General features: G+C 38.6%; 1 protein-coding gene across 1 annotated transcript; it reads left to right on the forward strand.

Annotated features, from left to right (window-relative positions):
- The first annotated feature begins 4801 nt into the window (after window positions 1-4801).
- On the forward strand, window positions 4802-11794 carry NPY2R (neuropeptide Y receptor Y2). Its single transcript, XM_056802790.1, has 3 exons — window positions 4802-5074; window positions 5590-5908; window positions 7988-11794. Exon 3 carries the CDS (start codon window positions 8020-8022, stop codon window positions 9166-9168), a length of 1149 nt encoding a protein of 382 aa, XP_056658768.1. The 5' UTR covers window positions 4802-5074; window positions 5590-5908; window positions 7988-8019; the 3' UTR covers window positions 9169-11794.
- Window positions 11795-12525: the final 731 nt, after the last annotated feature.

The raw sequence follows: 12525 nt of genomic DNA on the forward strand, positions 1-12525 counted from the left end.
AAATCAAACAGGGGTGACTATGTCATCCCAGAGAGGGTTTTTATTGCTCAGCAAAGAACCAAAACATACCTAGCTCCACTAACCCTTTCTGACAAAGGTCCACCCTCTATAATGTCATCAGGAGATTTGGGAGAATCAATTGATTAGGGGAACTTGATCATCTTCCCACTACAGTTCTTTTCCATTTTGAAAGAATTATATGAAGTACCCTGTAGAATGAGGGAGGGGGACTTTGTTTCCATTGGTGCTCAATCATAGGACAAGCAGAATTGTTTCACTTAACTTAGAGTACTTTCCTACCAAGATTTATATATCTATGAATCCAAGAATTAGTCTGATAATTTCTTGACCTTTTCATATATAGAATCTAGTTGAGTGTTTAGAATGAATATTAAATTAATATATAGCTCTAAAAAGTTCAATCTGGTTCTTCTCAAAGACCCATTAGATATTGTTGAAGGTTCTTGAAAAGTGTTATAGAATATTCCCTTACAGGACTTTTTTTAAAAGAATGGGACTTGTCTTTGGGACAGAGATACTTGGGGAACAAACTACTACAAGATTGGCAGACTCCCAAATTTGCCACCCATTTTTGAAAAGGGGCCTTGTAGGAAGAGAACTTCAGAAGCTGAGTGAGCAGAGAAGAAGGAAGGCAGGCAAATGGTATAAAGGACAAAGAGACCATCATAAGAAGAGTGACCTTTACAAGGTGAAATGAAAAGTAGTAGCAAAGAGATCATATAAAACCTATCAGGGGGTGAGAACCTATTTTGTGTATGTCTTTCCATCTTCTAGTAGACAGTTTTGTTGGTTTTTTTTTTTTTGAGTTAGCTGAGTATTTAAGATTGTTTGTTGTTTGTTATTTTATATTGTTTCCCTACTGTAAAACCCTGTTGGTCAACAGAAATGCTAATCTATGTATATATTTTAATTAATTCTTATAAGTAGAAAGATGAATGCTCCTTCTTTTAAAGATGAAATATTTGGTCACAATGGAACTTAGGATCTTGGAAACAATTTAGAGCTATTTAGCAAAGAGAGGGTGGGGATATTAGTATAATATCTTGCATTCCTGGCAAGATTCCCCTTGTTAAAGATCACAAGCTCCCCTGGAAACCATCATATTCTGCATGTTGGAGTTTGAAAGGAAAACTATACCCCCACATGAAGAAAAGGAAAGACATAACCCCATAAAGGAATGAGCTACAAGGGAAGGTCTGTCCACATAAAGGTATGGTGAATAAGTAATCTAAAAGTCCTTAGACAGGTCTGCTTGCTCAGTCTGCCAAGCTTTCCAGCACACAGTGCCTTACATAAAAATGTCATGCCATCCTTCATTTCCACTGTCTTCTCTCTCCTACCCCAGTCCTTCAAGCTTATGAGCTGGTATTACCAAGAATTTTTATGGTTCCTTCTTTGCCCTCAAAAGAGATATTTAAGGAAAATCCCAAAACATTAGAATCCCACAGAATTCTATTTGTGAGCATTTCAACCAATCATATGAGTTTAACCTGTGTTAATTGAAGCATAGTTAAGAATGAGAGAGATTACATACATTATCATAGTTCTCTGGTCACCTGGAGTTTTGAGATCTAGGTGCCATATTTTAGAAATGAGAATGTACAGAGGAAGACAAGAAGTTGGAATTGAGATGAGGGAAATTAAACAGTACATATAAGGATGAACGAAAGAGACTGTAAATAAAAAGAGATTAAAAAGAAAATATTCCAAAGGAACATGATAGCTATCTAAAGCATTTGAAGGATTTTCATATAAAAGAGAGATTATAAAAGGTGTTCTTGAGATCCATGGAGACCCCTATTAGTCCATATATAGATTTAAAGGGGTCTATGATTTTTAAAAAATATATTTGTATAACTATTTCAACATATTTGGTTTCCTTTGAGAGCCTTATATAATTTATTTTAGATATTTAAAAACATTATTCTGAGAAGAGGATCATAGACTTCACCAGATTGTAAATCTACTGCACACACACACACACCCACACACACCCACACACCCACACACACACACATCTTCTTTGAGAATATGTTTGCTTGGTCCTAGAAAATGATATTAGAATGTATAGGTGGAAGTTACAGGGAACAAGATTTCAATTTTCTAAAATTAAATGCTTCCTACAACTAGAACTATCTGAAAGTGAGGGCTACCATGTGAAAGTCTGTTCTCCATCATTAGGTGTGGAAGACTTCATGTAGAGACTGGATAAGACTTGAAGGTGGATAGTGGGAGGGAGAGAAAAATGCTTGTTAGTGGAAAATTGAAAATAATACACTCAAAAAAAGACAGCCTATGGATTATAATGAAGATAAAGCTAGAAAAAATGAAGTTATATGAAGATACAGCTAATAGTCAATGTGATTAAAAAAACATAGTTTCATGGCAGAAAATTCAAGAATATTTATTAAAATCTTGTGAGCTCAATGACAAATCATGTAAAAATAAGTGATTGCAACAAAAGATTGTATATTTGAAATTACATTTTAATAGAAGCCTTTATAAGCCTTATATGCCAATAAATACATTAATTACTTATAAAGCAACTCCCTTCTCTGACAATAGCCATGTGATAATGGGCAAATCACTGGAGCTCTCTGTATTTCAGGTTCCTTATCTGTAAAAGTGTCATATAATATCTTTAGAACTAACTTCCAGGGTTGTTGTGAGGCTCAAAGGAAATAATGGATGTGAAGCACTTTGTGAACTTTGAAGCACCGTATAAACATCAAGTCCATTTTATTTATTTTTAATGCTATTTAATCCCTTGTATATTGATGCAAAAAAGGGGTTCTTTAATGAGCTAATCACTGGTCCATATTTTACAGATGAGGAAATTGAGGTGGGAGGTTAAATGATTCCCTACTGTTAGGTGATAAGTCATAGAGTGGTATTTAACAAAGGGAAGGTTTGAATTTAGGTCCTTTGGCTCTGAATCTATTCCAGTGTAGCATACACATCCCCAAGAATATATAGGGTGTTCAGAGAAGATTAGTAGCTCTGGTATGAGGGCTTACTGAGCCCTTTAAGAGCTACTTTCCACTTTTGTTGTCCACCTGCTGTCCAGCTCCCACCTATGGCTCCAAGAAACCATATGGGCATCAGTATCACATCCCAGTAAACCATCTTGGCAGGTAAGCTAAACCAGGTTGAGAGAAACCAACAGTCCTCAAACCCACTGAGGAGCTGGGCAGCTGTCTAGCCTAGGCATGCTAAGACTTCCTTTAGGGAAAGGTCAAATGAGATCAGTTTGATCCAACAACCATGCAGGCTGGGGAATTGGGTGCTGTGGAGTGCTTAGAACTTGGTTAGACATCAAAGAAGCCACTGTATCCCAAGCCATTAACAGTTATCTTGTCTTTTCATTAGATTTATATGATTCTGGAAGAGAAATGAAGCAACATCAGCGATGTCATTTTGGCATCCAACCAACCAACCAACCTGTTCCCCAAATGACATTGAACAACATCATTGGAATCCATTCACACTTCTCACAGTAACTACTTCAAAGGTTAACATGCATTTAGATACATTCTTTCCTTTATTTAAAAAAAAAATCTGACATGCTACGCCTTATGTATTCTGTTTACTGATCCAAATATCTTAGAGAAGAGATCAGCCATGCTAACTTAAATGCACTTGGAAAATATTTAGAATTTGTAAAATTGTGTCACTCTGAAGATATTTTAAAAATGTGAACCCTATAACACACCTTAGATATTTCTAGTCTTTTCTTTCTAAATAACTGGAAAATATAAAATGTCTTTCTGCATGCTTATAACTATATATGCATTTCAAAGCTCAATGAAGATGTGAAGAGTTCATTTACATTTGGCAAAAATATCTCCCATTTCTATAAGTCTAGATTTTCAATTGAGACCAATAGGCTGGTTGGGGTCTGACATACCACATTTTCCAAATGAGTTTTCGGTTGGTATTTAGGAGAGGGAATTCAGTGTACCTTTGCTTATCTTAAAGAAACTGAATAAACATTATTGTAAGCATAACCTAAATCATTCTCATAACACTCACCAGATGATATTAGGGCACAGATATTGCTCTCCCCAACTAAAATGGAGCAATAAAATGACTTATCTTGATTCACAATAAAAGGAAAATATAGCAAAAGGAGACATGAGGTCTACAGATACCAGTCATGTCTCTTATTCTGAGGGATGAAGCACTAAGGGGCAGCATCATGTCTTGCTTCTTGGAGTGGAGTAGTTCTGAATATCTCCAATGCATAGATCTAAACCTTCTCAGCCTTTTCTAGGAGAGAACAACCACAGAGCAGACAAGAGGAAGAAAAACATCATTATTTTTAGAAGAGTAACCATCAGAAAGCCCAAACCTAATGTATAGTACTTGTCCTATGTCTGTACAACATCTGGTAATGGCAAAGAGCAGAGCACTCTTGCAGGGTGATACAGATTCTTCCATCATCTGATTTGTGCCTTGGATTTTGTCAGACCAGCCAACAAGTCATAAAGACAATAAATTAAACCTAGCTTTTGACATTTACTACTTATGTAACTGTGGGCAAGACACTCAGCCTTACTCAGACAGCTATCTAAGACTACTCTGGCACAGACTGTTGTGCTGTCTCTGTATTAGTGCAGAACACTTTTAAATACCCATTGAGCGATTAGCTGTGAATGTCTTTTATTCTGCTCTAGTGCCAGCGTCTAAAACAGTGTGTGTGTGTGTGTGTGTGTGTGTGTGTGCGTGCACGCGCTGGAGAGGGCAAGGGTGGGAAGGGAGAAATTACTCTTTCCCAGGCTAATCCAGATGTTTATTTCAGTAGCTCTTCTATGTCTAATTCTACCTCTCTTTCCCACTCCTACTTTTGAAAGTTCCTACCTCTCCTCTGCGCTTTCCCAATTTAAACGTTACCAGCTTAGTGGTGGGGCAAAGAGGTGGAGAAGAATAGGCGCGGGTGTTCAAGCTCTCTCCGCCCTACGCCTCTCGTAATTGTACATACCCTGCTTAGTGCACAGGCTTGCTCTCCCAGACCTAGGGGTTGTTTCAGAACCGAACAGGGCTCTTTCTCAGGGTAAGGGTCTTTTTACTCTTCGGGATACCCTTGGGATCTTCTCTCCCCTTAAAAAGACGTCTCAGCCCCAGGATTGATTGCCTCCTCCCCTAGGTCCCTGTCCCTAAGCACTGAAAGACTTAGGGTTCCTGGGGAGTGAGAGGAAGAGGGGGACTGTACAGTTCCCCAAGAAGGAGAAAGGGGAGGGGGCTGAAGGAATAATATGAATGTCCTTGAAGGGAAGGTGGAGACTGGGATGGGGTGGGGAAAGGTTCAGATCGAGAGTGAGGGATGGGGATGGCTGCGGGACAGTAAGATCTATGCATGGAATGGCCAGGGATTTCCAGGGCGCCTTAGGGGAAGTAGCTGTCCCTCTCTCCTCCTCTCTTCCTGCTGGGGGACCTTGCTGCCTACCCTCTTTCCCCTGTTCGGCACCCTGAGAGCTGTGGCTTTCTCTCCCGCACCTGTTTCCCTCCAGGGCTCTTTTTCCCGTCCCCTCCCATCTCTCCATTCAGACTTGCTGACTTTCTCTACAGCGGCTGGACCCGGTGGCAGAAAGCACTGGCACCACAGCTCGGTGGGGAGCCGCCCTCCTTTGGTTCCTGCTGCGCCCGGGCTGCGGAGGAGGGAGTGGAGGAGATCGAGGAGCATAGAAGGGGCTGGGAGAGTGAGCTCAGATTCAACTCTGGGAATTTCTTCCCACACTGGCCCCGGGGCACTGGGCTGGACTGGATGAACTGAATGGGACTGCGCCCTCTGGGATATTCAGGAGTCCCTTAGGGGAGCTTGGCTGCTCTGGGTCTGCCAGCAGCTGAGGCCAAGCGCAAGGAAAAGAGAGAAGGACCTGAGGACTAGGTAAGCCTCATCTGTCCCACCTGCTATGACAATGGGTAGCCGAAAGGATCACAACCAGGTCTTGGAGGAAAGGGGAATGGAGCTTCGTAGGGTTACTTATTTGGCCTCAGGTGGGCTCCCTTACGGACCATTGTTATACTCTCATCTGAGAATCTAAATGTCATTTTCCCTTTATTCCTTCCACCCTTATCCCATCCCCCAAGACCTCCTTCCTCTGGTCTCCTAAACCTCTTTCATTCCTCTTATTTATTACAAATGGAGAGGGAACCCTGTTCCCAGAATCACAGCTTGTTTGGGCTTCTTACCTTTCTCTCAAAAGCGCGGCAAGAGGGAGCTATAGAGGGAAGGGAAGGATTTCCCAAACTAGAGAGAGCTAGTTACAAGGATAAATTCGTACATTGTCCACACAGAGGCTAAAAAGCACGGGAGCAGTTGTAGAAACAAAATCAACCTTAAGCTGGAAGCTTTGAAGCTATTTAAAAGAAGGACCTAATTTTTTTGTCAATTTCTAGAGAAGATAGTATTTGGAATGAGGTAGGAATATTAATAATGTATGGTTCAGACGTCTCTCTGGTAATTCTTTGAAAGCTGTCAAGTAACGTACATTACCTCATTTGGTCAGGGGGATATGAAGCTTAACCCCACAGAGAAGAAACATTCCTGGAACATTTGTTGCATGTTTTTCTTTCCCTTCCACTATCTCCAAACAAGCATCTACACATTTGGGTCCCCCTCTTCCCTTACTCTGTTTCCCAAATGGTAGGAGGGGGAAAGGTTCAAAGATCATTTAGCATGAATTCTAGAAATAATCCTGAGATAATTACCTGGAGGGTATTGAGATTAGAAATTGGCATCGTTTCTTGGTAATAATACTGACAAAAAGTTGGTCAACATGCCTTTTAGTTTTTCCTAGGAGACAAGATTGTAGGATTTGGGGGGGGGGAGAGAAGATTAAATCATCTAGTACAGACCTCTCTTTTTGCTGACCAATTAGGACAAAGAGAGATAAAATGACTTACTCTGACTAGGAGTAAATGGAAGTCAGTCTTCTGACTTCAAATCCAGTAGCTCTCTATAGGAATGTTATTTAGTTATGTAGTCAGTTCTCAATTACCTGATCCAATGGAAAATATTTTTAATAATGCATGAATTATTTATATTGATTTTGGATTATTATTACCAAGCTCTTCTTTTGTGCCTTTTGGCAAGCTATTTCATGTATCTAGGTACCATCTATAAATGGAGGGGGTAGGACTAGGCACATTAAAACTTTAAATCTCATGTGTTTCAGTGGATTGACCTTTCCTAACTGTATTTCTGCTAGAGTGTGATAAGTATACCTTGAACTCACACCACTCGCAGTATTTTGGGTGGTAGTTTGAATAGACACAACACAGAAAATTTAGTCTGGATAATAAAAAAAAAGTAGATAATTGGAAGTTGAATGTACCTTTGTTTACTATTTCCCCCTGGGATATACCATTTTCTTCATTATTATTGTCACACAAAGCACACTTCCATGTTGATCTTTGTTGTTACAGCACACTCACCCAAAACCAAATTCCCAAATGGGATGCACCTATTAAACAGCTAAAAATCACATTTCAGTTTTGAAGTATTGTTCATAAATCCAGAAAACTAAACAATAGAGCTAAGGTGTTACTAACTGATGATTTTTCTTGGAGTTAGACACTAGAAATGCAAAACCTTATTATTAAAAGACTCTATCATACATAAACATATATATATATATATACACACACTATATTAGGGATATATCCCATTCTAAAATAGTTTTATTATTTTTCTTAAAAAGGAATATATTTCAGATCTTCCCTTTGGGAATATTGTCACTGCATGTAGTTGATTAGGGGCACATAGAAAATCAGAATATTAAGCAAATCCTTACAACAAAGAATTATCTCCTAATTTGATCCTATTTTATCCATATTTCATGTCACAAGGAATTTGCATGTTGGTTCTGGTTATTTGGCCAAGAGTCCAAAATTAAACCTCTAGGATGAGTGATTTCTCTTTGTTTTATTCTTTACTAATTTTTCCATTTGAATGACCCTTTAGCTAGTTCCAGGCCCAGGGCAATTGTGCTAAACATGGGGCCAACTGGAGCACAGACTGAAGAGAATCAGACAACGGAGGAAACAGAGGTTGAATGGTATGAGACAGTACAAACTACCCCAAGAGGTCAGCTAGCCCCTGACCCTAAACCAGGTCTTACTGATAGCACCAAGCTGATTGAAGTTCAGGTTGTCCTCATCTTGGCCTATTGCACCATCATCTTGCTGGGAGTGATTGGCAATTCCTTGGTGATCCATGTGGTGATCAAGTTCAAGAGTATGCGTACTGTCACCAACTTCTTCATTGCCAATCTTGCTGTTGCTGATCTTCTAGTAAACACACTGTGCCTCCCCTTCACCCTTACTTACACCTTGATGGGGGAGTGGAAAATGGGTCCTGTCCTATGCCACCTGGTGCCCTATGCCCAGGGCTTGGCAGTGCAAGTGTCCACAATCACCCTAACCGTGATTGCCCTAGATCGACACCGTTGTATTGTTTACCATCTGGAGAGTAAGATTTCCAAAAGGATCAGTTTTCTGATCATTGGACTGGCCTGGGGAATTAGCGCCTTGCTGGCTAGTCCCCTGGCTATCTTCCGGGAATATTCTCTGATTGAGATCATACCAGACTTTGAGATTGTGGTCTGTACTGAAAAGTGGCCAGGTGAGGAAAAGAGCATGTATGGTACCATTTATAGTCTGTCTTCCTTGCTGATCTTATATGTTCTGCCATTGGGCATCATATCATTTGCTTACATACAAATCTGGAGTAAGCTGAAGAATCACATCAGCCCTGGGGTGGCCAACGACCACTACCATCAGCGTCGGCATAAGACCACCAAGATGCTAGTGTGTGTAGTGGTAGTGTTTGCAGTCAGCTGGCTGCCTCTCCATGCCTTCCAGCTTGCCATTGACATTGACAACCAGGTCCTGGACTTGAGGGAATACAAGCTTATTTTCACAATATTTCACATCATTGCCATGTGCTCTACCTTTGCCAATCCCTTTCTTTATGGCTGGATGAATAGCAACTATAGAAAAGCCTTCCTCTCTGCCTTCCATTGTGAGCAGAGGCTGGACTCCATCCACTCAGAGGTGTCAGTGACATTCAAAGCCAAGAAGGACCTTGAAGTAAAAAAGAACACTTGTGCCAATGACTCTTTCACTGAGGCCACCAATGTCTAAGGAGCTTCATTTCTGAAAAGTTGGATGATGGATTCCAACTAGAGGCATCAAGTGACTTTCAGAGAAGTCCTTAGGCATATCTTCTTTCAACCCATTCCAAGGAAGTAAACCAGCTCTTGAGTCAATATTTCTGCTGGCGATTCCTTGGAGAGCTGACTGCCAATATCTATGTGCAACTGTGCAAACTGAAACATACCAAAAGGAGATTGTTTTCAGTGGATTCTGGGCTGAATTACGAGCATAAACAGAAAAGGTTCACATGATTTCTTTCCAAGAAAGTAGAATTTTGCATGTAAAGTCTACAGGAAGAGATGGCATGATCAACATTTCAGTGAAGAAAGAAGATAAATAAATTTACCTGAAAGCTCCCAACATTTTAAAGCTATGACTAGGGATGTCAATGTGTCTCAAAACATGTACCTCTTCTCACAAATTACTCAGCAACACAGTTTTCTCCAGGAAACAGCATGATGTTCTTGGATGTGTTTTTTTATGTATTTCTCATCTCTGTTCCTAAAAACTGCTACTAGAGGGATTCTTTCAGATAGGCTGATGAACATTATTCTTTAGAAGACTAGGAAATAAAATGAAGTCTTCAGTATTAACACTTTGACATTTGGAAGAGAAAATGCATGACGCAATGGGAAAACCTTTCTTAAAATAAAATTCATATTTGGTAAGCATATCTTGACCTAAGAGGGTCCAAGATAGAACTTTCCAGCAGAACGTAGTAATGTAAACTCCCATTAACTTTCTGGTTGAGCATAATTTCTGCTTTTTATCTAGATAATACAGATAGGTAAAACAGGATATGATTTGATCATTTTGAAACACTGCTAATTGTTTTGACTTTTTAAACATTTATGGTTTGTTTCACTCATCCCAGTTTAGGCCTGGGCTCACCATTTTGACATAAACACTCAGGTTTACAAATGAAGTGTAGGTGGAATATGAAAAAAACTAGACATTCATTCAACTGTCCATAGTAACCCTCAGCACTTCTTGTAACCATTACTAAGATGTTGCAGCTCAAGTATCAAACACAATTTACAGACTGCATCTTGTACTGTGATTTTCTTCCATATCCCCTCCCCATCTCTTCCCTTTATGGGTTCATTTAGAATAAAGAAAACAACACAATTACTTCCAAGTGGAACCCACTGGGTATAAAGCAGTTGGATTCTTTCCATCCCATACATATACTCTTTCAATCAATTTCACTGTGATTGTTCATTGTTTTTTCCCTCAAAAATAGTGTTGTTGTTGAGAATGTAGAAATAGATATGTAATATTCTTATTGTATAAATCTATAGTAGGAATTCGCTATAATCTTATGACTTTGTTTTGAAAAATTTCATTAATATAATGTTTATTTATTTGAAAAGATATTAATTACCCTGTTCCTTTTCCAATAAGGGTTAACATGTCTGAATTTCAAGGTAGGTTTGTGGATATGATTCCAGTCAATGTAAGTCCTTGATATCTGAGAATTACAGGGGACATTAGCTTCAGCCAAGGGAAGATCTTGATATTTCACAATTCTGAAAGGGCTGAGGGTTGGAAAGATGCTTTCCAATGGGGAATCCTTGGTGTATGAAAATGCTGTAGGAAGAGGGACTTAGTTCATTGCCATAAGACAAGCCCCATAATGATGAGTTTTAGGGACTCTTTTCTTTCTCCCCATTGAAAGGTTCTTTGGAGGGGCTATTTCTCCTGCCTCAGAGAAGCAGTATTTTTATGACTCTCAACACAATTACCTAACTATATTTAAGTATACTTAGTCTTTTGAAAACATAAAGAAGTTTCAATACCATCAAATTGTGTTTGTGGTGAAGTGTAAGTGCCATCTAGAAATAACTACCACATTAAAAAACAATTAATTGGATATTGCTGATGTTTGGTCTCATAAGCAAACATGAGCATTATGAATTGGAGAAATCCAATTTTTTATGCTGGGCAATATTATGTGTAAAGTAGGATGGATTCAAAGTCAGGCTGACTATATTCTGATCCCAGCTCTGCCTCTATATTTGGGTGACTTTGGGAAAGACATTCAACTTTTCACAGGCTTATTGTTCCCATCTGTGAAATGGGGGTGCAGTATGCAACCAATTCTAATGTCCCTTCCAGTCATGAATCCTCTTACTAAGTATGCATTATTTAAATATGGGGGTGGGGCTTAGAAATAAAAGATTGCTTCTGAATCAGACCAAAATTCTGTGAAGTAATGAGAGAAGGAAAGTACTACAAGAAGTGAGATTAGAAAGAAAATGAATTGGTGTATTATGTATATTGCTACAGTATTATATAATTAAAAATTTTAGTTATGTGTTATATTGAATTTTCTGCCTACATCAATTTTGTCTCTGAAATACTATGTCCATTTCTTAGGATGTTACTTAGGTCAATTGTTGGTTAGACATAATGTGTAAATAATATGTAATTTAATTCTTCCCAGGAAAGCCATTCCTGAAGGAGATACCCATATATTTTTCAAACAGCTACAATGTGATGGTACAATTATAGTTTGTGTGTATTTATTTCATCTACTTAATATTGGACTCTTTTGACAACAAAAAATTATTGAACTGAGAAACGTATTAATAAAATATTTCTTTTTGTGTTATTTTGTATTATTCAGAAAAAGAATAATTTTAAAAGGAAGAGAATGGAGTTTATCTATACATATTCAGAGTTATACACTTACTAAGGAGGTCCTGGGTTCAAATGTGATCTCAAATATTTCCTAGTTGTGTGACCTTGGGCAAGTCTTTTATCCCAATTGCCTATCCCTTACCATTCTTCTGCCTTGAAACTAATATTTAGTATTGATTCTAAGACAGAAGGTAAGGGTTAAAAAAGTCTCATGTTGTCCAGAAATATCTTTGCATGCACCATGGATGGAATTTTACAGTGTATAAGATAAGGAATCAATAGGATCAATGCCTCTGAAGCTGTGGAAGAAAGGGGTTCTTATGAAAGGAAGCCAGAAAGGAAAATACTGATCAAAAGTATAAGATTCTAAGATATCAAAGATAAGCAATCTTAAACATTTTTAAAAAAGAGTAACTAGACTTGTGATTTTAATGTAGATTGGCAATAAAATAAGGAAATTTAATTTAGACAGGGAAATAATCCAGGTAGGAAAAATTAATTTTTAAAAGAATTACAACAAACTTATATAGTACAATTAAGAAGACTCCATGAAGTCTTGTTAAGGTACTTTAGGTTATGCCTTTAGGATTATTTAGTTCAGGTATTCTGAACCTGGGATTGATAGACCCCGTGGTTCTGTGGATCCAGTTTAGAGGGATCGGTGAATGTGGGTGGAAAAATGCATCTTTATTTTCACCAATT

The sequence above is a fragment of the Monodelphis domestica genome, chromosome 6, assembly GCF_027887165.1.
Source record: "Monodelphis domestica isolate mMonDom1 chromosome 6, mMonDom1.pri, whole genome shotgun sequence".
In the NCBI taxonomy this organism is placed as follows: Eukaryota; Metazoa; Chordata; class Mammalia; order Didelphimorphia; family Didelphidae; genus Monodelphis; species Monodelphis domestica.